General features: G+C 41.0%; 1 protein-coding gene across 1 annotated transcript in view; it reads left to right on the top strand.

The window, feature by feature from the left end:
• The window catches only part of LOC111169336 (AGBL carboxypeptidase 1), a 199,354-nt gene that overhangs the window by 68,490 nt on the left and 102,974 nt on the right, over positions 1 to 27,890 (top strand). The window contains exons 3-4 of the mRNA XM_089906228.1: positions 1,568 to 1,714; positions 8,651 to 8,744. Of these exons, the coding sequence (XP_089762354.1) occupies positions 1,568 to 1,714; positions 8,651 to 8,744 (241 nt within the window). The remainder of the gene's footprint in view (positions 1 to 1,567; positions 1,715 to 8,650; positions 8,745 to 27,890) is intronic.

Genomic DNA, 27,890 nt, shown 5'->3' with positions numbered 1-27,890 from the left:
GGACCTATGTAGCCTGGGGGTTTGCTCCAGCTCAAGTTTTCTGTGAGAGACAGAATCACCATGGGATGGTTGTACTTTGGGCTCTTCAGTCTTGTCACTCACCCTATGGTGATCCAAACTTAGGGGGGAATTAGACTCTTGGTGGTGATTCTATGATACTTCATTTCTGGGGACAAGGACCTCCAGCCCTCAGCAATTCGACCTGTTGCCTCCCCTGCTTCCCTCATCGTGGCCCATTTAGAGAGCCAGGTATTGGCAGCTCCCTTCATATGTCCAGTGGAGACAGGAAGATGAGGCAGGAGCTGGACTTAGCAGAGTGGTCAGCCACTACATTTTCAGAGATAAGATGACAGAGGTGACTATATTGGCATCAACTGAGTTAACTGGGGCACGCCTCTATTAGCTCATTTCCATGTGAGGGTCTTGGAAAACACAGCTTCTTGGACATTCCAACATTTACTCAGTTTTCACTTCTATGTAGCCAGTCACATTGCATTAGAAAGAGGTATTATCACCAAACAGACAGTACCGAAGTGAATGTCGCTCCAAAGCCACAAACCCTCAGATTACAGATTCAGGAGGAAGGGTCCACTCATACTGAGGTTTTTCCATAGGCTGTGCTGCCCTCCAATGGCAGGGTGACTTCCCTTCTTCTGCGCGAGGTACCCTCTGTAGGTGAAGACCACTTGTCTTCTGTGGTAGTTCTGCCTTCAGTTTGTCCAGTGGTGTCTGGAACTCTTAGAATGAAACCTTGGAGTTCTCCTTCTGAAATAGGTACTGATTATTGCCCCTTTAGTAGAGGACGAGAAATCAGAGGGTCTTCTTTGCTAATCATCTCCCACCCTGTTGGCCACCTTTATCCAAGTGCATAGAGAGTCACGTGGGTCCCCTTCCAAGTTGAAATGTAATCACTGCTTTTGAACTTGTCCTGGGGCAAGATGTTTAAAACTGTTCTTAGGTAGAAAGACCAGTATACCTTACCCTAGCCCCAGACACTCTTCAAACTCCCTAGACGTATGATTAGATGTTTGTTTCTCAAGGGATTATTCTGGTTGTTTCCATATTTACCGCACATCTGTTACTGAAGGTCAGCACCAAATGATCATTAACGCCATCCATGAAATTATTCCAGATAAGCTATCAAACCAAACCCTCTTGTAGATGATTCAAACCTATAGCTGAGGGGATACTGATCCCTCTTTAATTAAGTATATGATTATACATAAGCTTATATGCATATTTCTATACATGCAACACAAGTGCACACATACACTGAGACTTAATAGATTCTCAGGAAAGTAGATTTTAGGCTCCGCTTATTACAGCTGCTGCAAGTTCTGAAATATTCCATTATTTCTCCATTTCACACCCCACCCCCACCCCACAACCCTGGCCCCTTACCTAATAGCACAACTTTACACAAGTTGCTTCAAGAACTCCACAGTTTTCGTTTCTGGGGTGAAATGAACCAATCCTTGTTCTGTCTCTAGCTGTGGGGTCTGCTTTCTGTTCCAAGGAAATGAGGGTAGTTATTTGAGGCTCAGCACTCCTCTGCTTTCCCCCTCAGGCACAGACCGGAGGATTTGCTACGTGATCAGCAAGGGTGGTAGCGAAGCCCTTCTGCAGACCCTGGTGGACACAGCCAGGACGGCTTCTCCAGACTATGATATCCTGTTGCCCCTCTTCCGGCTGCTGGCCAAAGTTGGCCTACGAGGTACCCATACCCCTGGGACCCAAAGATGACTGAAAGGGCATCTGGGGATGTTATCATGAGAGCAATTTGGGAAGCTTTTGTGGGGAGTACAAGGAGGAGCAGCAGGGAGGTATAGACACCTTGGTGTTGATGGCAGGACCAGCCCCAGCCTCACCTGGAAGGTGAGGGTCCAGGAGAGGTTCGTAGATGTCAGCAAATCCAAGGTACTTAGGTGCTTAGGACAGGACCCAGAGCAGGCATGGACTACATGGGGCAGGAGGCATATGGGGGACAGAGGGGAGATACTCCAAGGAGGTTTTCAATCACTTTAAAAATAAATGGAACATTTCTTCAAATAACATCTTATATGGAGGTTCGTTATGTAAATGCATTAATTTCCTAGGGCTGCCGTAACGAATTACCACAAACTGGGTGGCTTAAAACAACAGAAATTTATTTTCTCACAGTTCTGGAGGCCAAAAGTCTGAAATTAAGAGGTTAGCAAGATTGGTTCCTTCTGGAGGCTCTGAGGGAGAATGTCTTACATGCCTCTCTCCTAGATTCTGGTAATTTCCAGCAATCCTTGGTGTTTCTTGGCTTATAGACACATCACTCCAATTTCTGCATCCATCTTCACATGGCCTTCTACTCTTGTGTCTTTCTTTGTGTCCTCTCCTCTTATAAGGATATTGGCCATTGGATTTAGGGCCCATCCAAATCTGTATGATCTTATCTTAAGTAATTAAGTCTGCAAAGACTGTATTTCCAAATATGATAACATTCTGAGGTTCCAGGCAGACATGAATTTTGGGGCATGGTTTTCAACTCACTACAGTATGTCACATAGAAGTGGAGCTTCCTTGGTTGAAGAGAAGATGGGGGTCTAGAATTCTTTCCACTTATGCCGCACATCCATTTCTCTTTCCTCATAGAAGACTGAAACACCTCCCTACAACCCTAGAAATTTTTGGAGCACATTTGAAAAAGCCTGGGCACTCAGGATGCATGTAAACGTTGCAAATTAGTCCTAACAGTTAAGCTCCGATTGTGTGCAGTCTTACATAAATCACAGTCGAGAAGCTCAGGTCCTCCAAAAGTTGGATCTTTGATGCTCAGTGCAGGCAGCAGCAGCTGAGGGCACAGGGCTCTGGGATACTCTTTCCTTTCAATGTTTGGAGCTGTGATTTGAGTCCGTTCTACATTTCACAAATAATGACTGAGACCCAGGCATCAGCCAGCACCTGCATGAGCATGTTCCAGACAAAACCAATAGAACCAATATTCATTGAATATTCAACAGATTTTTACTCCATGTCTCCCAGGGCTGTGCACTGTTCTAGACACTGGGAACATCACTGTCACAAAGACAGATAAGGGGCCTCTTCGCATGGGACTTACATTCAAGTGGGGAAGGGCAGAATAATTAACTAGATTAACTAGATAATAGCAGACAATGATAATTAACTAGATAATAACTGGAAGGAAAAGAAAAGGTGATGTTCCTCTAAGATGGTGTGGACAGAGAGAGGTGACATTGGAGCCCAAACTTGAAAGATAAGAAGAAGTCAGCAAAACAAAGAGTGGGCCAAGTGAATTCCAAAAAAAGACAGAAAAGGCATGACATACACCCTGGTAGTAAATGGCAGAGGCTGGGAAGTCAGATCTGGGTTTCAGGCCTGGCTTTGACATTTATTAGCAGTGTGACCTTGGGCAAGTTACCATTGGGCTCTCATCTACAAAATGGGTCTCAGTACATAATTCTTGGGTTGCTGTAAGGATTAAGCAAGGTTGTATGTTGCCTGCTTAGCATGTGGCACCAGAAGCTTCATGGACAAGAGTCATGTAGGTTTCATAGGAGAAAGAGAGATGAGTGATGCACCAGGGCAGTGATTTTCAAGTTATGGACCTTGATATTATTATTGTCATAATTACACCTTCTGCCATTAAAGATGGTAGTCCTTGATATTGACATTCAAGCTGTCAGGGGCTGACCTGAACAGAACAGAAACCAGATTGGCTGCTCATGAATGGAGCCAGATAGGCATCTTTCTTTTCCAATAAAGCAAACGGGTCATATGAGTTCAGTCACAGACTCTTTGCCTTTTGGTGTCTTTTGGTCCAGAGATAAATATTGGTAAATGAGGTTTAGGATGTTGTCTCTGTTTTACTTATTTCCACTTGCTATGAATCTGGTAGTGACTGTATTCTTGCAAAAACAAACATGGTGATTTGGGCATTGCACTTTGGAAAGGACACAAACAAATGTGACAGGTGGCACAGTCACATATTATCCCTAGTGGGAGCCAGGAGCATAGAATTAAAAAATATTTTCCCTTTATTTTTTATGCTTATTACTAATTATTAAATAATATTAATAATTAATAATTATTAGTAATTATTAAAATAATAATGACTAACCCACAACACTGAATATAAGGTTATTTGGATCAATAATTTAGAGAAATTTGGGGAGAAAATTTTATTTTCTGAAATTATGTTTTCATGTTTTATTATAAAGTTCTCTACCGTATAGAAAGATGACCTCTTCTATACCTATCACTTAGCTCTAACCATTGTTAACATTTTGCCATATTTCCTTAACCTATTTATTTTTATTTGAAATCTTCTAAGGAAAATTAGAGATAACATTACTCCTAAATACTTTTGAGTGCATTTCTTTGAAAAGAGACGTTTTCCTATATAATCATAATACCATGGTCATAAATCTAACAAAATTAACAATGCATACATATTTATATTCATTCCAGTTTCTTCAAATGTTCCCAGCATGCCTTTTACAGACATGTTCAGAGAAGGATCCAATCAAGGTTCACACAATGCATTTGAATGTTATGTAACTTAAGTATCCTTACTTCTGGAACTGTCTTAAAGGAAGAAATTTATACCCAGCTAAACTGTAGCTCATGTTTGAGGACAACCAGAAACATTTTTACATATAGGGGGTGCAAGTCATACAACCCACAAGACTTAATGTAAATATTACTTGAAGAATAATGGACCATATGTATACCCTCCATTAGCTCTTTTGAGTCATCTGGCTCCAATGGGGACATACTTAGTAGCATTTTCTACTAGACCCGAAAAGTCTCATTGGCCATGATAATCTTCTTCACTCCACCATCTTTGCCTTCCTCTCCCCCACACATTATACAACCTTCAGAATTAATGTGAAACACAACTAAGATGGATTGATCTGTGTTCATAGATAAAAAGTTTGGACAGAAGGCACTGGAATTTGAAGCACTTGATGTGACATTGATTCTGGCGAGGAAAAACCTGTCTCACAGCCAGAACCTTCTCCACTGTCTCTGGGCTCTGCGTGTCTTTGCCTTTAGTGGTAAGCAACTCAATTGTGGCTCTCTGGGGGTGGCTTCCAGATCTGGGCTGGGACACCTGGAAACCATTTGGGGGTGTGGTTGGAAGGAGGGCATGGGTGGAGGACAAATGTAGTCCCAACAAGATAAATAAACCAGGAGGAGCCTCATGTTCTAGAGACCGTAGAGGTGAGAAGTTATTTCTTCATCTTCTTCTCAGCCTTGGAGAACTCTTGAGCCGGTGCTTGAAGTGAGAGATCCATATTGTTTTCCCTTGGGAGCTAAAACATTTTAGCACTCTATGTCTCTCTGTCAGTACTACAAGGTGAAAAAGACCTGTGGCAGGGGAAGGCAGACTTTATTCAGTCCTTATATCCAAGGCATAGAGCAATGTGTTACAGCTGTCAAGAGCGACCCTCACATCACAAGTCTCTCCACTATGTCCGTGAAGTCACTCATTGCTCATGACATCCTTTACCAAAGTTTATCTCCCAATGCTTCTCAACATAGTCTTTCAGGTAACTTGATATATCATGGCACATGGGTTGATGTTATTTGCCATCTCCTGATTTGAATTATTTCTGATAATCATAACCATCCTGTATGTAGTCTCAGCATTTCATAGCTAAGAAAAAAGAAAATGAAGCTTAGAAGAATGAAGAAATTGCTTGAGTTCATACAGATAAGTCATGAGGGCTAAGTTTCTAACTGCAAAATTCATGTTTATTCTACTCTCCATACAGATACAGTTTTTAATAGATTATATTCTGTACCACCTATTTCAGTGTAAAGAACACAGACTTTTATTTCTCCTTTCGAAGCCCCTTTCCTGCAGAACAAAAGTGACAACTGTTTAGATATAATACTCTCTAGAGGAAAGAACATGAGCTTAGAGCCAAGAAGACCTGGGCTTGACTCTGACTTCATTTCTTAAGAGTCATATGATGTGTGCACTTAACCTGTTTAACCTCAGCTTCTTCCTTTGTAAAATTACAGTTGTAATAAGAGCTCATAGACTTGGTGGTTGGGATAAGTAAGATCATGTTCACGGGTAAGTTCGTCACATAATAGTTGCTAAGTAAGTGTTAGTTTTTCTTCTCTGCTCTAATCTTTTCCCTCAGTCCTTTGAAATAATAGGAATCACACACATAAGGGGAGTAAACAGGTGGTGACCTTTTTCCGTAACTATCCTCAGAACTAACAAAATATTAGGGACATATTTCATTGGTTAATTCCATGAGTAAGCATGGAAGACCCATCAAAAGAAAGTATTTCTAGGGAATAATGAGACAGATGCTTGACTCTGTGTTCACAGACAGAATCTCCACTCACATTCATGTATGTTGAGCAGAAAATCAGAGAATATTTGAAAGAGGCTGAAAGAATCTGTCCAAACCCATCTCTAATAAAGGAAAATCTAAGTGAGAAGTTGTGGCTTTGTATAAAGGACAACTCTTATTAATGAGGAGGCAGAAGGTGTGTCACCCCCATTTGGAGCTTGCCAGCAGCACGAGATTTGAAGTATCTTATTTTGGTTTCGTAAAGAATAGTTAAGATGAATAATTTACTCTCATTATATATACTTATTATAGAGATCTTGAAGAATTCCTTCAGCAGGGAGCTCTGAAAAATGCTGAGATTTGCCTGTGGGTATGAGGAGGTGGCCATGTGTCTCCTGTTCTAAGACAACATTTATTGTATGAACTGTTTCATAAAATATTTTAAAAAATATGATCACTCTCTACACATTGACTTTACTGGTGAGAGGCAAGAGGAGTTCATGAAGCCCATGGGTTGCTGTCACTTTGGTGAATTGTTAGCCACTGTTGAATGTTCCAGCAGGTTTTCTAAACAGCTCCTATCTGCAGAAGGAATTGGCTGGAACCATAATGGGTCTGTGACAGCCAGCGAACCATTCGGCAGCTCTCAGATGGCCGGTGAGGTTGCTTATAGAGCTGCCAGAGGTCTAACCTTGGGCAGGCATCCAGCATGGAAGAACTTAGTGAGGACTTTTTATTGTTATCCTCTTTCAGTTCCAAGTCTAAAGTCTCCCATGCTAGAATTCATGCTCTTAAAACTATTTCCTCTCTAACTCTACTTAATACTAGAATTTTGCTGAATTATTTGCCAGGAGTTTACTCCAGCGTGTTTTGCCAAGTTAGAAGTAAGGACTGAGTTAGTAGCCATGGGAAGGGAAGATTGATGGGCAGAACTAGGATGCCAAATTCTTGAATTTTGATCCATTCAATGACTGCCTGTACTAGCCTCAGGAGGGACGAACGCATAGAGGATATTCCAGGAACACGCACTCCTGGTGATAACTAAGACATCAGCCTCAGTCTCTCTCTGGTGGACTTTACTGAGCTGAACTATATTAGACACTCCAGTTTTTCATTTTTCCTCCTTTCCTGAGGCTTGGAGCAAGCCAGTATAAGCCTCCCTTGTTTTTATCTCTTTGCTTCTCCCTGACCCCCTTGTTTCCACTCATATTTCCTGGAACAAAGCTGGCCCAAAGCACAAGGCATTCATAGGTCTCTGTTTTACTACAATAGTACAGTGAAGGAAAGGAAAAAGGGTCACACCTTGGAAGATAACCTTTCCTTCTCCCACTGAAAGTTTTGCCTCGGGCCAAGATTCCATTTTGTATCCTGTGGGTTCCTCTTATTTTTGACGTGATCAGAGCTCTTCCTAAAGTGAGCTGAGAGGAGTGAGGTGCTGGGAATATTGCAGAGTGGCTGGGGCATCATCAGAGATGAGAGGTTTTGTATCCAAAGTACTTACCTGAAGCCACCAGGATGACCAGCTACCCCTTTCGGTCTCTTTCTATTATTCAGATCTATCACTCTGTTTTTATAGCCATCCAATTGGGCAAAAAGGCAGAAATTTCTGGTAGTTACCTCTGAGCAGGACCAACTGATTCTTCCTTTGCCATTCTAATGGACAGAGGTATAGTCAAGCCTTAGCCTTTTAGTGATGGGCGATCCGAGTGCAAAAGTTGTAGGGGAACTTGGAACCGGGGTGGAACAAAAAGGGCACTATCTTCTTTATTAGGTTGCTTCTTGAAGTTTTAAAGAAGTCAATCCAAGTTGGACTGAAACTTATCCCATCCACTTACGACTTTTCTTCATTGTGAAGTCTCCAAACAGCAAAATACGTCTAAGAAAGTGTTTTTTAAGATACTGGCTGTGTGTGTGTGTGTGTGTGTGTGCGTGTGCATGTATGTATCATATAGGAAGTCGGTGGTGGGTGAAACAGCTTGAACTTAAGTAGTTGCCAGAAACCCAAAGATCTGCTTACAGAAAAAATCTGCTCGGCAATTGCCTTAGCTATTCTGATTGACTATACAAAGGAGTAGGGCAATGGGCCACCAGAAAGTGAAAAACATAATTTCATGGCTTGGGACCCTTTTGAGAAAGAGATAGTGTGGGAAGATAATGTGTGCTTTTCAGATAATCTTTAACTTCCAAGCCAGGGATAAAAGACCATAGAGTTTCTCTGCTTTTAAGTTGCCTTTGGTAAGAAAGGTGATGGACCTCCCCTATCTTTTAGGCTCATTCTGTAATGCTGAAAATAATGCTTGGTTCAGATGGGTCAATAACTAGTGTGCTTTTGTCTTTCTCAGTCACCACAGGAGCCATGCTGGGAATTAATGGAGCAATGGAACTGCTTCTCAAGGTCATCACCCCTTATACCCAGAAGCGCACCCGAGTAATCAGGTACAGAGCAATTTTTAGTACTTTTGTCTTCTTTGTAGTAGATAGAGATATGGGGTCTCATAGATATTCTCTTGGTGCTTCCAGTTCACTGAGCGACGACTTCCCCCTTGTAGATATGGTACTATGATTTTATCCTGTCTCAACTCGCATCCCTCCCCACCCATGCATCATTTCCTCGGATTGTCACAATAACCTGAATGGATGTAATATCATCTTCGTTTTCAGATGAGGAAACTCAGATGTGGAGAGAGTCTTATCCAAGGTCACAATGCTAGGAAAAGGCAGAGTTGGGATTTGAATCCAGCCAGATCTGTCTGACTCAAAAGCCCTTGTTTTTTGCCTGAAGCCTTCAGGTATCTCTTAATCACAGACTCTACCATAGTGAGTACAGCCCTTAAAAGACAGTCCAGACATCATAGGGAAAGGTGATGCTCTCAGGGTTCCTAAATTTCTGATATGAAATTCTGATTGTGTGCTAGTTTTGAGATGTGTTTTTATGATTGGAAAGTGAAACTCAGCCTATTCTCCCTGGCCCTGCCTCCTGGAGTGGAGAGAATTGAATCACAAACTTAAAAAAAGGGAGATGGTCAGAGACGCAGGCTTTAGAGATATTTGGAACCAATAAGATCCATCATTTATGGGAGTGACTCAGCGAGGACCTTGAAAGAATATTAGAAAAAATTCAGCCAGTTTCCAAGATATATGGGGTCATTTGGCAAAGTAGCATTTCCATGACCAGCCATGAGATTTTCTGCATCCCAGCATCAATCGCCAGCTCATCTTCCACCTGATTATTTTTCTCTTGGGTCACCACAATAATGCCATTATCATCCATTCTCACCTGCAGCTCTCTACACCAGCATTTCCTAGAGTGAAAAACATTATATCTTGGTAAAAAAAAAAATTTCTCATCAAATATATTGAGAAGTACTGGGTTAAACAAAGTTAGGTATATTTCTTTACTGTAAGACTTCTCAAAGCCTTCATAAAGCCAACACACATTCAGAATATTCAAGATGGGTATGTAGTATATACCCTTTCCCAAAACTAATTTGGTTAGGGAACTATTTTTGTTTGCAGACCACCTTTTTTTGGGGGAGTCGGTGTTGCATGTGCCTCATTTGAGAAATCTCTTCTCTGAAGTGCAAATGTATTGCAAAATGGGATTCAACTAAATTCTGTCAAGGGATCCTCATTTAGTTAAGTATAAAACTTCAGAGTCACAAGCTCAGTGACCAAAGAAATTAACTTTCTTGGTTTTTCTGTAATTATATTTTATTTCCCTTTTAAAGTTCCGTTATTCAATTTGAATATGTTTGATTTGGATATTTCGGTTCTTATCGTGGTGTGTGGGCCTTTGCTGCTGACATATGCAGTCTTAACGTGTCCTTTGGTCAGCAATGCATGAGCCATATCTTTTTGCCTTACTCACCAGGACTCTTCTAATCTGCTGTTGTCTCTATGTATCTCTTTGGCAGCTCAGGAATGTTTGGCTGCTTACCCTACACCATGTGAAAATCTAGTGATGTCTCCTGGGCCCATCCACATACCAGTATCACACAGTACTCACTCGGGTACCATGTTGTTTGGAGAGCTGCTCTAGGCAAGCCCTTCCCAGCTTACCTTGGCACTAGGCCCTTCCCTTCTGGGATCCTGATAGCTTTTATTGTCTTCCCTATTCAGATTGAGCTAGGGGGAGTAAGCAACAAAGCACAGAAGCCCCCTTCTCAGAGACTCTTGCTAGTTGCCATCTCTATTGCTTTTTTTCTCCTGGAAAGTAACCCCAGGGATGAACAGGGGTGGATGTTTCTGATGACAAAATGACTTTTCAGGGACCTCGGGCATATTTCTGCATTTCTGGTCTGTTCTGTAAAAGTTAGACAAGATGATTCCCCTTCTTGATCCAAATGCCAAATTAAAACCAAACCTCCATCAGGGAGAGGCTTTTCCACCAACCATTTCGATACAGCTGTCATTGCCATGGCATTTATTATGTGCTCTGCCCCATGCTAAGCTCTTAGCATGCATTATCTCATTTGATCCTCTCCTCTCTTCTGCGAGGCAGGTGCTATTACTCTCCCCAATTTTACAGGGAAAAAAAAAATTGAAGCTGAAAGAAGTTAAGTAACATGCTGGGATTTAAGTGAAAGAGCTGGAATTTAAACCCTGTCTGATACATGAGCCTTAGCTCTTAAACCGCCACCGGAGTACCTTACACAGTCTATGTCCAGCAGTTGATTTCTAAACCACCATATATAAGACAATCACAAGCGGTTAAACTTTGTTTAAATTTCTGTTACCTAAATGTGTGTTTCATCTAAACGTATACTCGTGGACCAATTTGCTTAATGATAGGTGGAGTCTTTCTCCTCCATCGTATGGCTCTTTCCTCTCAAAGGCGAAATAAATGTCTGTTCCCTCTGCTTTTGAATTCTTTCCCAAAGCTGCCTTGTTTTCTGCCTTTCCCCCAGCCTCCAGCAGCAAGACAAGAGCAAAGGTGCTAAAATCAGAAGACCCGCCTTGTCCCCCTCTTTCTAGCTGATTCCTTGGCGAGTCATTTATCCTTTCTTAACTAAACTGTTACATTTCTCAAAGTGTGAATATCAAGTCCTACCTCTTAGGTTTGTTGGGGGCATTAAGAAATACTGCGCCAAAAATTTTGGAAGCTTTGAGGTGCTTTAATATTGTTCCTCGTTATGAATATAAATGCTGTTGGGTACTTGGCTGCCTGCTTCAGATCTGGCAGCAAAGCTAGAGGCGAACACGCAGATGGGAAGTTTCTGCCACTACTCACCTTCTCACATGAACTCCGTTTCCCAAATAGTAACTAAGTTGTACCCCAATGAGTTCTACTCAACTCCACTTGGATGCCAGAACCTGTGGGTTTGAAGGGGTCTTTCAGGGATGAAGTAACATGTCAGGGGACGTGAATAGCTTTACTGAGTTCAGCCTCCAAATGCTAGCAAGCCCCGGGAGAGTTATTCTTGGATGCCTCTGTAGGAACAGATGCCCAGCGTTGTGTCACTATGACTCCTCCCTGCCCTGGAGATTAAACCTGCCTTATTTCTCTAGCACAAACCTAAAATTAGTGATGCAGCTGTCCTCCAATAAAACCCTGTCTCCAGATAGTATTCAGGGCAAGATTTATGACAGAGAAACAAACCACACACCTTCTAGAGACAAGGGGCATGCAGAGCAATGTCACTCACCCTCTGTGGCCTTGTGCCAGCCCTCACTCTCAGGGGAGGTGGCTATTCCAAGCCTTCCTCACTTCCCAAATACCCACCGTGCTGGCAGAGTCTTACTGTCATAGATTTGTGTCGGCTTGCACCTGTTCCTTCATGACCATTGCTTTAGTCTGAGCAGTTTTCTTCAGACCTAGACAGCTCCTGTAGCCCTCCCACTGGTATTTCCTGACTTCAAAGCAATCAAGATTGTGTCACTATCTCCATCTCCATGCTTCCCTTTTAGTCCTCCTCTCATCTTTCTTTCTATGCAGCTACCCCTGCACCTGGGATGCCCTGTCCTGTTCCAGATCTTTCCTCACGTGCTTCCCTCCCTCTGGAAGGGCAGCCCTGCATTATTGAATGGCAGAAGCTGCCCCCATTCTTCAGGCCCTACCTTATGGTGCCTGCTTCACCTCACCAGACAAAAGGAATTTCCCCTCCTCCAGCACTTTGTTCATATTTTCCTTTAATATATATCAGATTTGACTCTGTACCATGTTGGCGTGTGTGTCTTCTCTCCCATATAAATTCTAAACCTCCTAAAGGTAGAAGTCAAATTATATTTATCTTGCTGTTATCCATTGGTCCTACCCAAGTGCCGGGACCATGGTAGGCTCTTAATTCAATTTAAAAGAAATTCTTCAATTAAAAAAATTTTATATTTTTTGAATAACCTATCTAATGACGAATAAAAGCCAACATTTACTGAGTGGGTGCTATAGTAGGCACTTCATATTTATTATCTTATTATTTCTTGGTACCAAGCCAAGTTCACATTTGAGGTTCTATCATGTCTAAACATGTCTGGGAAATGAAGTAGCTGGTCTACCCAGAACTCTCTTGCACGAGGTGCCTTGCGGGAGGGGACTCATTCTAGAGAATGAGAAGCAGCAACCATCAGCCTGAAAGAGACGGGGTCTGGACTCTGGACGTCACTGGACGGGGTCTTTTGTCTCTTACTTAGAGTTGTCTGTGGAAACTGACTGAGATTGGCAGAAGAGAAAGATCTGCGTTTGAGGGGATGTGACGGGCAGCATTGACATTCAAATTTTGCTTCCTATTTGAGACAGAGCTAGGCTTCCAGTATTTGGTCTGATAATCCATTCGGCTGGAATTTATGGGGCTTTAGAATTTATGGGGGAGCTTTTTATAGAATCAGGGAGGGAAAAATGACACAGGGCCAGGGTGAGCTAGCTCTTGCTAGCTTGCTCTACTGTGAACAAGTTTGTTTATCTGCACCAAAGCTGTCTTTGAGCTTTCCAAATTCACTAAGTAGAAAAATTTTTTGAGGCAAAGATGAATTGCTTGTCTGTGGCTGACTCATCTTGTGACCTTAGAAGAGTCTGTGTTTGTTCCATGTCTCAACACCTTCTGTACCTTTGTGCCCTCATTTCCAGGGTGGACCTAAGGGTCTTGGTAAAAATAATGACAATTTCCACTGTCTGTCCACGTAACTATTTCCAAAGCATGGCCAACATTTTCACATGGTAATAGTTAACCCAACCTTTGAAGCTGAATTATCAGCTGTTATCATTGGTTTATTTCCCAGGACTTTAAACTCTGTTGGCCTCTCTTGCCTCAAAAACATCAGAGTCAATCAGAAACGGGTTGAGTCTTCCTAGCAGAGGTTGGACCTTGAGCTCCCTTGTATTCCCTGACCATTGCACCATCCTTTGAGAAAGGGAACTCAGGACATCCATGAGCTGAGATGGTTCCTTCATCCTTCATTTACAGTTTCTCTGGAGCTTTCCCAAGAAGGCAGGAGGTCAGGAAATGTGCTGTTCAGGACCTTGCTGGTCTAACCCTCACAGAAGACAGCATTTCCAGTATTCACACCCCCTCAATGTCCTCTCAGGCTTTCAGCAGGGCTCTCATGCTGTGAGTTATACTCATCAGGCTCAGGAGTTCCTGGGCACCTGGGTTTCTATGAGGTCATGGTGTTCAGAGGCTGTGTGCTTTACCTGGGCTCAAACACTTCGACAAGAGGAGAAGAGGGATGTGTTGCGTCTTTAGCAAGCCTCATAAGCAAATTCTTCAGCTTAGTCTCTTGTTGTCTGTGCGTAGAATAGTTTTAAGTGATCTTCGCCCTTCAAAGTCCTGATCTCAGGGCATCTCTGGCATTTGAGCTTTGCCTGAGTTCAGGATTACTAGGCATTGCTTCGTTGACAGCTCTTTATGGTGATTTCATCTTCAGTTTGTAAGCTCTAAAATATGTCCTGCACCTCTTTTCCCTTCCCCCAAAATCCCTACTTTTTTTTTCAGAGCCAGACCTTCTGGGCTTTCTCCGACCATCATACCATTCCACTTTTTGGATGAGTGCAGACTCAACCAAAGCTAATGCGTTTCCTGAGATCATGAGCGATTGGGTGACTCAGCTACTTTGTCATTGAGACAAAGAAGCAAAATCTCCTGTTTTTCAAAATAGCTACTGAATTTCTCCCTGGGTGTTCATTTTTCCCCTTACCCTCCCATTAATGGCTTTGTGACTTTTGCTGTTCTCTGTTCAATATAATTAGACTCTGTGGTCTCCAGAGCAAGGGCTCACATTGGGGTTTCAGAAGCCATGTGCTCCCGATCACTTGGACTCAGATACCTTGGAACAGGAACAAAAAAATTCCACCCCAGCCCTACAAGTGCTTCTATTGGGAATGAGCAACACAGGCTCAACTTACTGACAGAGTGATTAGTGCGTTTGCCACCTGACTCCAAGCCTGTAGCCGATGGTGGAATGAATAGTTTCCTACATATATTAAACCTTGGTGACTAGGTTTGTTGGTTTAAATCCCTCTCATCTTTTTTGGGAAGCCAGTAATCCCTCCCTGATTAGGGCCAGTCATAGATATTCAAGTCATAGGATCTAAAGTTGGAAGGTCCTTAAGGATCTGCTGGTCCAGCTCCTTCATTTTAAGACGAGGTGACTGAAACTCAGAGATTGAACTAAGCCTTCTAACCTAATTTCAAGACACTATTCATTTCTCTAAGATGCTCTACTGTATAATGAAAATCAAACTTGCCTTGAGGTAGGATTTTTAACATTTATTTGACAACATTGGAAGTGTCTGTCTTGGTGCTAGGCACGGGGGTTTGAAAACAGCAGAAGGTGGACCCTGTCTTTCAAGTTGGTGACAGTCTGTGGCAACAATAACAGTGCAGTGTGGGAGGAACTTTCTGACTCAGTGTTGGGCTTATGAAATGGACTGACTTCCTCTTCTGTGGAAAGTTCCTCATCATGCCTTTATCTGGAAATGCCCTTAGAGCTGAGCCAGAAGGACTTCTGTTGTGGGCCCCATTCCTTAGGAGGCCCAGGACTTTGGAGAGCCTTCCTGGAAATGTGTAAAGTACTCCTTTGGGCCTGAGATGGGCTTGGGTTGGCAGTGTATCAACAGGGCTCCAGTCTGTTCCTCCCCCTTCAGGGTGCTCTCTGATGCCCTAATACCTCAGTGAGGTGGACTGGATACCTTGAGGAGGAGAAGCTCTGGAACACATGCATATGGGGCTGTCCTGAGACTCCATGGCCAGTCCTTGATTCAAGGGAGATGATCTGGCAAGGAGATCACTCTTGCGGCCTGGTGTGGTATTTTGTCCTCAGCATGACATGAGATGGGGCAGACGGAATGTTGCTGACATGCTGATTTTGAGTGCATCCAGTTGTTTGTATAGACAGAATCTCCAAAACAAAACAAAACTAAACTAAACTTCCTGGGCCTGCATACCCTAGGACGGTCATACGTGCCCTGCTTTGCCCTGGTGAGGGTTCTCTACAGAAACTCCATTCTCATCTTTATCTGCTGAAGCCAGTTGTGCCCATATCTCTTCATGGATTTGCCTCCATTTCCCCTCTGTAGACTGGAGGCAGTCTCTTAAGAATTTTCACTTTCCATAGAAATTAATCTTATAGCCCAACCTGACTCAGCAAGGAGCATTTGCAAAGAAGTTTGTATCTTCCTGTAAATCATGCCCTCCTCACAATACAGTAACTGCCCACAAATATATGGGTGAGGGGATTTGAAGAACTGGGGGGAGGTACAGAAAGACCTGTATCAGTAAAAACTCTTATGACCTTCACTCTTTGCTTTGAGGGGAGACATGCTTCTAATAGACCATTACCAAATTTTTCAGGGGTTGATTCCACACTCAGATACTACAAATTATAAAGCATATGGGAGAAGGAAACTCACTCTACTTTTCCTATGGGGCTGTGAGTGGGTGCTGTGTCTGGGGATGTGTTTATTTAGCAGAGATAAGCCAGCTCAATTAGTTGGAAAGGAAAGGGTCAAAAGGAAGCCATTAAGCAGATGTATTATCATCTAAAGCTAGCTTCTTTGAAGAATTTAGACAGAGATTGCAGGATGGGAACAGATCGGAGGCTTTCTGTCTTAAGTTCAATTATAGCACTATTTTAATATTAGATCGCAAGTGATCGTTAATTATATATAAAAGAGCCAATGAGGGAGCTTCAAGATGGCGGAAGAGTAAGACGCGGAGATCACCTTCCTCCCCACAGATACATCAGAAATACATCTACATGTGGAACAACAACTACAGAACACCTACTGAACGCTGGCAGAAGACCTCCCAAAAGGCAAGAAACTCCCCACGTACCTGGGCAGGGCAAAAGAAAAAGAAAAAACAGAGACAGAAGAATAGGGATGGGACCTGCACCAGTGGGAGGGAGCCGTGAAGGAGGAAAGGTTTCCACACACTAGAAGCCCCTTCGCGGGTGGAGACTGCCGGTGGCGGAGGGGGGAAGCTTCGGAGCCACGGAGGAGAGTGCAGCCACAGGGGTGCGGAGGGCAAAGCGGAGAGATTCCTGCACAGAGGATCAGGGCTGACTGGCACTCACCAGCCCAGGAGGCTTGTCTGCTCACCCGCCGGGGTGGGCGGGGCTGGGAGCTGAGGCTCAGGCTTCCGTCGGATAGCAGGAAGAGGACTGGGGTTGGCGGCGTGAACACAGCCTGAACGGGTTAGTGCGCCACGGCTAGCCGGGAGGGAGTCTAGGAAAAGTCTGCAAGTGCCGAAGAGGCAAGAGACTTTTTCTTCCCTCTTCGTTTCCTGGTGCGCGAGGAGAGGGGATTAAGAACGCCGCTTAAAGGAGCTCCAGAGACGGGTGCGAGCCGCGGCTATCACCGCGGACCCCAGAGACAGGAATGAGACGCTACAGCTGCTGCTGCCGCGACCAAGAAGCCTGTGTGCGAGCACAGGTCACTATCCACACCCCCCTTCCGGGGACCCTGTGCAGCCTGCCACTGCCAGGTTTCCGGGATCCAGGGACAACTCCCCCAGGAGAACGCACGGCGTGCCTCAGGCTGGTGCAACGTCATGCTGGCCTCTGCTGCCGCAGGCGCACCCTGCATCCATACCCCTCCCTCTCCCCGGCCTGAGTGAGCCAGAGCCCCCGAATCAGCTGCTCCTTTAACCTTGTCCTGTCTGAGCGAAGAACAGACGCCCTCAGGCGACTCACATGTAGAGGCGGATCCAAATCCAAAGCTGAACCCCAAGAGCTGTGAAAACAAAGACGAGAAAGGGAAATCTCTCCCAGCAGCCTCAGAAGCAGCGGATTAAATCTCCACAATCAACTTGATGTACCTGCATCTGTGGAATACCTGAAGGGACAGCGAATCATCCCAAATTGAGGAGGTGGACTTTGGGAGCAACAATATGCATATTTTTTCCCCTTTTTCTCTTTTTGTGAGTCTGAATGTGTATGCTTCTCTGTGTGATTTTGTCTGTATAGCTTTGCTTTTACCGTTTGTCCTAGGGTTCTGTCTGTCCGTTTTTTGGTTTTTTTTTTATTATAGTTTTTAGCATTTGTTATCATTGGTGGACTTGTTTGTTGGTTTGGTTGCTCTCTTCTTTCTTTATTTTTTTAATACTTAAAAATTTTTGTTTAATAATTATTTTATATTTTAATGACTTTATTTTATTTTATCTTCTTCTTTTTTTCTTTCTTTTTTTTCTCCCTTTTATTCTGAGCTGTGTGGTGATAGGCTCTTGGTGCTCCAGCCAGGAGTCAGGGCTGTGCCTCTGAGGTGGGAGAGCCCAGTTCAGGACACTGGTCCACAAGAGACCTCCCAGCTCCACATAATATCAGACGGTGAAAATCTCCCAGAGATCTCCATCTCAACGCCAAGACCCAGCTTCACTCAATGACCAGCAAGCTACAGTGCTGGACACCCTATGCCAAACAACAAGCAAGACAGGAACACAACCCCATCTATTAGCAGAGAAGCTGCCTAAAATCATAATAAGGCCACAGACGCCCCAAAGCACACCACCAGATGTGGACCTGCCCAGCAGAAAGACGAGATCCAGCCTCAACCACCAAAACACAGGCATTAGTCCCCTCCACCAGGAAGCCTACACAGTCCACTGAACGAACCTTAGACACTGGGGACAGACACCAAAAACAACAGAAACTACGAACCTGCAGCCTGCGAAAAGGAGACCCCCAAAACAGTAATTTAAGCAAATGAGAAGACAGAGAAACACACAGAAGATGAAGGAGCAAGGCAAAAACCCACCAGACCTAACAAATGAAGAGGAAATAGGCAGTCTACCTGAAAAAGAATTCAGAATAATGATAGTAAAGATGATCCAAAATCTTGGAAACAGAATGGAGAAAATACAAGAAACGTATAACAAGGACCTAGAACAACTAAAGAGCAAACAAACAGCGATGAACAACACAATAAATGAAATTAAAAATTCTCGGGCTTCCCTGGTAGTTCAGTGGTTAAGAATCCATCTGCCAGTGCAGGGGACACAGGTTCAAGCCCTTGTCCAGGAAAATCCCACGTGCCGCAGAGCAACTAAGCTGGTACACCACAACTACTGAGCCTGCACTCTGGAGCCTGTGAGCCACAACTACTGAAGCTCACATGCCACAACTACTGAAGCCCGCGTGCCTAGAGCCCGTGGCACGCAACGAGAGATGCCACTGCAATGAGAAGGCCACGCATCGCAACAAAGAGTCACCCCCGCTTGCCACAACTAGAGAAAGCCCACACAGAGCAAAGAAGACTGAGCACAGCCAAAAATAAATAAATTTAAAAAAAATTCTCTAAAAGGGATCAATAGCAGAATAACTGAGGCAGAAGAATGGATAAGGGAACTGGAAGGTAAAATAGTGGAAATAACAACTGCAGACCAGGATAAAGAAAAAAGAATGAAAAGGATTGAGGACAGTCTCAGAGACCTCTGGGACAACATTAAACACACCAACATTCGAATTATAGGGGTCCCAGAAGAAGAAGAGAAAAACAAAATGACTGAGAAATAATTTGAAGAGATTATAGTTGAAAATTGCCCTAACATGGGAAAGGAAATAGTTAATCACATCCAGGAAGCACAGAGAGTCCCATATAGGATAAATCCAAGGAGAAACATGCAAAGACACAATTAATCAAACTATCAAAAATTAAATACAAAAAAAAAATTAAAAGCAGCGAAGGAAAAACAACAAATAACACACAAGGGAATCCCCATAAGGTTAACAGCTGATCTTTCAGCAGAAACTCTGAAAGCCAGAAGGGAGTAGCAGGACATATGTAAAGTGATGAAGGAGAAAAACTTTCAACGAAGATTACTCTACCCAGCAAGGATCTCATTCAGATTTAACGGAGAAACTAAAACCTTTACAGACAAGCAAAAGCTAAGAGAATTCAGCACCACAAAACCAGCTTTACAACAAATGATAGAGGAACTTCTCTAGGCAAGAAACACAAGGGAAGGAAAAGACCTACAATAATGGACCCAAAACAATTAAGAAAATGGTAATAGGAACATACATATCGATAATTACCTTAAATGTAAATGGATAAAATGCCCAAACCAAAAGACATAGACTGGCTGAATGCATACAAAAACAAGACTGGTATATATGCTGTCTAAAAGACACTCACCTCAGACCTAGAGACACATACAGACTGAAAGTGAGGGGATGGAAAAAGACATTCCATGCAAATGGAAACCAAAAGAAAGCTGGAGTAGCAATTCTCATATCAGGCAAAATAGACTTTAAAACAAAGACTATTAAAAGAGTCAAAGAATGACACTACATAGAAGATATAACAGTTGTAAATATTTATGGACCCAACATAGGAGCATCTCAATACATAAGGCAAATATAGCCATAAAAGCAGAAATCAATAGTAACACAATCATACTAGAGGACTTTAACACCCCATTTTTACCAATGGACAGATAATCTAAAATGAAAATAAATAAGGAAACACAAGCTTTAAATGGTACATTAAACAAGATGGACTTAATTAATATTTATAGGACATTCCATACAAAAACAACAGAATACACATTCTTCTCAAGTGCTCATAGAACATTCTACAGGATAGATCATATCGTGGGTCAGAAATCAAACCTTGGTAAATTTAAGAAAATTGAAATCGTATCAAGTATCTTTTCTGACCACAACGCTATGAGACTAGATATCAATTACAGGAAAAAATGTGTAAAAAATACAAACACATTGGAGACTAAAGAATACTACTTAATAACCAAGAGATCACTGAAGAAATCAAAGAGGAAATAAAAAAATACCTCGAAACAAATGACAATGGAGACACGATGACCCAAAGCCTATGGGATGCAGCAAAAGCAGTTCTAAGAGGGAAGTTTATAGCAATAAAATCCTACCTTAAGAAACAAGAAACATCTCAAATAAACAACCTAACCTTACACCTAAAGCAATTAGAGAGAGAAGAACAAAAACCCCAAAGTTAGCAGAAAGAAGGAAATCATAAAGATCAGATCAGAAATAAATGAAAAAGAAATGAAGAAAACAACAGCAAAGATCAATAAAACTAAAAGGTGGTCCTTTGAGAAGATGTACAAAGTTGATAAACCATTAACCAGACTCATCAAGAAAAAAAGGGAGAAGACTCAAATCAATAGAATTAGAAATGAAAAAGAAGAAGTAACAGACACTGCAGAAATACAAAGGATCATGAGAGATTACTACAAGCAACTCTATGCCAATAAAATGGACAACCTGGAAGAAATGGACAAATTCTTAGAAATGCACAACCTTCCAAGACTGAACCAGGAAGAAACAGAAAATATTAACAGACCAATCACAAGCACTGAAATTGAGACTGTGATTAAAAATCTTCCAACAAACAAAAGCCCAGTACCAGATGGCTTCACAGGTGAATTCTATCAAACATTTAGAGAAGTGTTAACACCTATCCTTCTCAAGCTCTTGCAAAATATAGCCAAGGGAGGAACACTCCCAAACTCATTCTACAAGGCTACCATCACCCTGATACCAAAATCAGACAAAGATGTCACAAAGAAAGAAAACTACAGGCCAATATCACTGATGAACATAGATGCAAAAATCCTCAACAAATTACTAGCAAACAGAATCCAACAGCACATTAAAAGGATCATACACCATGAGCAAGTGGGGTTTATCCCAGCAATGCAAGGATTCTTCAATATATGCAAATCAATCAATGTGGTACACCATGTTAACAAATTGAAGGAGGAAAACTATATGATCATCTTAATAAATGCAGAGAAAGCTTTTGACAAAATTCAACACCCATTTATGATAAAAACCCTCCATAAACTAGGCATAGAGGAAACTTTCCTTAACATCATAAAGACTATGTATGACAAACCCACAGCCAACATTGTCCTCAATGGTGAAAAGCTGAAACCATTTTCACTAAAATCACTAAAATCAGGAACAATACACTCTCACCACTCTTATTCAACATAGTTTTGGAAGTTTTAGCCAGAGCAATCAGAGAAGAAAAAGAAATAAAAGGAATCCAAATCAGAAAAGAAGAAGTAAAGCTGTCACTGTGTGTAGATGACATGATACTATACATAGAGAATCCTAAAGATGCTACCAGAAAACTACTAGAGCTAATTAATGAATATGGTAAAGTAGCAGGACAAAAAAATTAGTGCACAGAAATCTCTTGCATTCCTATACACTAATGATGACAAATTTGAAAGTGAATTTAAGAAAACACTCTCATGTACCATTGCAACAAAAAGAATAAAATATCTAGGAATAAACCTATGTAATGAGACAAAAGACCTGTATGCAAAAAATTATAATAAACTGATAAAAGAAATTAAAAATGATACAAATCGATGGAGAGATATACCATGTTCTTGGATTGGAAGAATCAACATTGGGAAAATGACTATACTACCCAAAGCAATCTACAGATTCATTGCAATCCCTATCAATCTACCACTGGCATTTTTCACAGAACTAGAACAAAAAATTTCACAATTTGTATGGAAACACAAAAGACCCTGTGTAGCCAAAGCAATCTTGAGAAAGAAAAGCGGAGCTGGAGGAATCAGGCTCCCTGACTTCAGACTATACTACAAAGCTACAGTAGTCAAGACAGTACGGTACTGGCACAAAAACAGAAAGATAGATCAATGGAACAGGATAGAAAGCCCAGAGATAAACCCACGCATATATGGTCACCTTATCTTTGATAAAGGAGGCAAGAATATACAATGGAGAAAAGACAGCCTCTTCAATAAGTGGTGCTGGGAAAACTGGACAGCTACATGTAAAAGAATGAAATTAGAACACTCCCTAACGCCATACACAAAAATAAACTTAAAATGGATTAAAGACCTAAATGTAAGGCCAGACAGTATAAAACTCTTAGAGGAAAACACAGACAGAACTCTCTATGACATAAATCACAGCAGGATCCTTTTTAACCCACCTCTTAGAGAAATGGAAATAAAAACAAAAATAAACAAATGGGACCTAATGAAACTTAAGAGCTTTGCACAGGAAAGGAAACCATAAACAAAATGAAAATACAACCCTCAGAATGGGAGAAAATATTTGCAAATGAAGCAACTGACAAAGGATTAATCTCCAAAATTTACAAGCAGCTCATGCTGCTCAATATCAAAAAAACAAACAACCCAATCCAAAAATGGTCAGAAGACCTAAATAGACATTTCTCCAAAGAATATATGCAGATTGCCAACAAACACGTGAAAGAATGCTCAACATCATTAATCATTAGAGAAAAGGCAGTCAAAACTACGATGAGGTGTCACCTCACACTGGTCAGAATGGCCATCATCAGAAAATCTACAAACAATAAATGCTGGAGAGGGTGTGAAGAAAAGGGAACCCTCTTGCACTGTTTGTGGGAACGTAAATTGATACAGTCACTATGGAGAACAGTATGGAGGTTCCTTAAAAAAGTAAAAATAGAACTACCATACGACCACGCAGTCCCACTACTGGGCATATATCCTGAGAAAAGCATAATTCAAAAAGTGTCATTTGGGCTTCCCTGGTGGCACAGTGGTTGAGAGTCCACCTGCCGATGCAGCGGACATGTGTTCGTGCCCTGGTCCAGGAACATCCCATATTCCGCGGAGCGGCTGGGCCCGTGAGCCATGGCCGCTGCGCCTGCACGTCCAGAGCCTGTGCTCCACAACGGGAGAGGCCACAACAGTGAGAGGCCCACATACCACAAAAGAAAAAAAAGTGTCATGTACCAAAATGTTCATTGCAGCTCTATTTACAATAGCCAGGACATGGAAGCAACCTAAGTGTCCATCATCGGATGAATGGATAAAGAAGATGTGCCACATATATACAATGGAATATTACTCAGCCATAAAAAGAAACAAAATTGAGTTATTTGTAGTGAGGTGGATGGACCTAGAGTCTGTCATACAGAGTGAAATAAGTCAGAAAGAGAAAAACAAATACTGTATGCTAACACAGATATATGGAATGTAAAAAAAAAAAAAAGGTCACGAAGAACCTAGGGGCAAGATGGGAATAAAGACACAGACCTACTAGAGAATGGACTTGAGGATATGGGGAGGGGGAAAGGTAAGCTGTGACAAAGTGAGAGGGTGGCATGGACATATATACACTACCAAAAGTAAAATAGATAGCTAGCGGGAGACAGCTGCATAGCACAGGGAGATCAGCTTGGTGGCTTGTGACCACCTAGAGGGGTGGGATAGGGTGGGAGGGAGGGAGACGCAGGAGGGAAGAGATATGGGAAGATATGTATATGTATAACTGATTCACTTTGTTATAAAGCAGAAACTAACACACCATTGTAAAGCAATTATAATCCAATAAAGATGTTTAAAAAATAAATAAAAGAAAATAAAGAAAATGAAAGAGTCAATGAGAAAATGGCTAGAAAACAATAGTCTGCCATTTAAAAAATTGAATTATTATTATCAGGTTTGAATTTCTTTCAAGTGGTACATAGTGGGTATTCAATAAATGCCAGCTGAATAAATGAGCACTGTTGTTTTAATTTGTCTGAATTGCACTCTTTTAACCATTTATTCGTTTAATAAACGTCTTAGGTATTTCTTATCAGCAGAGATGTGTGGGCTTTGAGACGAAAATACATAGTCCTTGCCCCTTAAGGCAGTTACAGATACATGCACAATAAAATAAATAATAAAATGGCAAGATGTTCAAAGAAGGAGGATCTTAGTCTAGCCAGGAAGTGTCAAGGAGGAACTCACTAAAAAGGCAGCTTTTGGTTTGAAATAGGAAAGGATTTTCGAAGATGAAGATTATAAAAGAAGAACCCTCCAGGCAGAGGCAGAAGCAAGTGCAAAGACAAAAAAAGCAAGAAAAGATGGTGGGTTCATATGTCGCTGGAATATACTGCAAGAGTGTAGGGCAGGGAGCTCACCCAAATTGATTTGGAACACTCCAATATCTTTTTGGTTTTTTTAAATAATCCTCTATTTAAAATTTTTTTTACAAATTTTATTTATTTATTTATCTATCTATCTATCTACCTACCTTTGGCTGCATTGGGTCCTTGTTGCTGTGTGCAGGTTTCTGTAGTTGCGGTGAGTGGGGGTTGCTCCTCGTTGCGACGTGCAGGCCTATCATTGCAGCACCCTCTCTTGCTGTGGAGCACGGGCTCTAGGCACATGGGCCTTAGTAGTTGCGGCTTGCAGGCTCAGTAGTTGTGGTGCACGGGCTTATTTGCTCCGCAGCATGTGGGATATTCTGAGACAAGGGTTCGAACCCATGTCCCCTGCATTGACAGGCAGACTCCCAACAACTGTGCCACCAGGGAAGCCCCCAATATCTTGATAGCAATAAAAGAATGGAAATACATAATTCACGAAGAGGAAATAGAAAAACCAATAATCTCATGAAAATATTCAATTTGCCCAATAATCAGAGACAATTTAGATCAAGATACCAATTTCACAAATCAGAGTAGCAAAGAGTTTTAAAAATAATATTGTTGGTGAGGATTCAATAAGATGAGCACTCATATATGCTGCTAAGAATGTAGATTGATAAAACCTTCCTGAAAACAATGGGATGATGTATATCGTTTTTTTTTTATTAAGTTTCCATTTCTTAAGCACTTCTTGAAATCTGTCCAGAATATCATTGAGAAAGGTGGATGAAGATTTGTGCACAAAAATGTCAATCACGGTATTATTTATAATTGAAAATACTATAACCAGAAAAAGTCTGATAACATGGGATGCATAGTAAAAGTGATATATTTATACATCATAATATTATGTAGCAACACACAAAAAATAGATTACAGATGATGTTTGCCAGTGGTACTAGCTTATGACAAGAAAAAAAATAAGGTTCAAAATACAGAATGGTCTCAACTATGTAAAAAAACACGCATACAACTTCTGTTTCAGGCCAAGATGGAAGAACTAGGATCACATTTATCTTCCCATCTGAAAAAAATTGCAGATAAAATATATTTTTAAAAATGTTTCAAAAGATACTAGACATCAGGTAATGAATAACAGTGATCCCTGGGAGATGCACCTTAAATTATACAAGTTAATGTCTTAAGAGAGTTTCTGGTTTGCAGTGCAGGAAGGGGAACCTCAGGTACAGCCTGGTGGATGGCCTGAGTTGAGGAGACAGAGTTGAGGAGCTAGGGCTAGAAGAATGCAGACACCAAGGTGTTTAGAATCATAGGCCAGAGTACTGGAAGAAAGAGAGCTGCGCAAAAAGAAAGAACTCTGGAGAGCTTCAGAGGTTCTCATTCAAGTATTCAGCTAGATATTGGTCAGTATATATTATACTTGTTGGGAAACTGCTCAAAGCCAGGGAAAGACCACATGAAAGGAATGGAAAAACAATGCCTGGTGCTCAAACAGGGCTTGAAATAATGCTTGGTTTTACAAAGCAGACTGGAGAATCTCGTGATCTGTGGGGCATTGGGTAGAGTGCACAGAAGAGTATTACCTCAGTAGTAGGGAGGAGTGAGCTCTAAACTCAACACTGCTGTGGCCCTACTTATCAAATATTAAAAGAAGACCTGGAAGGATAAAACTTTCCAAGAAACTTAACTGCATCTCAGGACCAAGATTCAGAATATTTATAGGAATACAAAAATATTCAGCATTCAACAAGGTAAAGGTTATAATGTCCAGAATCCAGTAAAAAATTATCACAGGAAAATACTACTCATGATGAAGAGATAAATCATTAAATCAAGAAACAACACAGAACTGAGATAGATGTTAGAATTCTCAGGCAAGAACATTAAAAAGTTATTCTAACATATGTTCAAATGTTAAGTAAAGATGTGGAAGATATTTAAAAAGACTCAAATTGAACTTCTAGCGATGAAAGGTACATTTTGCGAGAGGTTAATACGCTGGACTGAATTAAGGCAAATTGGACATGGCAGATGAAAAGATAAGTGAACTTGAAGATATAGCAAAAAAAATTTCCAAAATGAAGTGCAGAAAAAAAAAAAAAAAGAAGAGAGCACCAGTGAATCAGGGGACAATTTCAAGCAGCCTAATATACATATGATTGGAATCCTTGGAGAGAGGAGAGACAGGTAAGAACAGAAAAAATATTTGAAGAAATGATGGTTTAAATCTTTTAAGTATCATGAAACTATAAAGTCAGAGATTCAAGAAACTCAATAAATCACAGGCACGAGGAACATGAAGAAAACCACTCTAAGACAAATTATTATCAAATTGCTCAAAACCAGTGATAAAGAAAAAAATCTTAAAAGAAGCCAGAAAAAAAGAGGCACATTATGTACATAAGAACAAAGCTAATAATGCAACTGATTTCTCTTTGGAAGCAATGCAAGTGGGGGAAAAAAATAAAGAACAGTGGAGCAGCATCTTTAAAATATAAAATTCTGTATGCCATTAAAGTATATTTCAGAAATGCAGATGAAATAGACTTTTCAAACATACAAAAACTGAAGAATTAGTCTCATGAAAAGAAATGTTAAAAAAAACCCTCATGCAGAAAGAAAATAGTACCAAGTAGAAAGATGTATTTACTCAAAAAACAGAATAGCATTGGAAATAGTAACTACTATTTCCAATAGTAAGTATAAATAATAAATATAAGTATAAATATAAAATAATAAGTATAAAAAATAATAAGTATAAAAATAAGTATTTTAAAATTACTTAAATTTTAAGTAATTTAAAAATAAGTATAAAAATAATAAGTATAAAAAATAAATAATAAATGAATAAGTATATTTGATTTTTGACTTGTTACTTTAATCTCTTTAAAAGATAGTTAAGTGCTTCAGTAAAAATAGTAACACTGTAGTCTGGAGTTGATATACCACGTAAAGTTAAAATGTGTAACTACAGAGGCACAAAGGTCAGGATGGGAGAAATGGAAATATCCTGTGGTAATGGTCTTATACATGAAATAGTGTAGCAACACTTGAAAGTACACTGTGATATATTAAACATATATACTAAAGCAACCACTAAAATAATAAAGCAAAGAGTTATAGCTACTGAGAACCAAAATGAAAAAATGGAATAAAAATATTCAGTTTAATCCAAAAAAAGGTAGAAGAAGAGGAAAGGATGATTAAGCAACAAATGTTACATATAAAAAGAAAATAGGAAGATCATATATTTA

Source organism: Delphinapterus leucas, chromosome 2 (genome assembly GCF_059928025.1).
Source record: "Delphinapterus leucas isolate spDelLeu-1000000601 "Yukka" chromosome 2, BTC_Dleu_Yukka2, whole genome shotgun sequence".
In the NCBI taxonomy this organism is placed as follows: Eukaryota; Metazoa; Chordata; class Mammalia; order Artiodactyla; family Monodontidae; genus Delphinapterus; species Delphinapterus leucas.
This window is presented reverse-complemented; position numbering and strand designations above follow the sequence as displayed.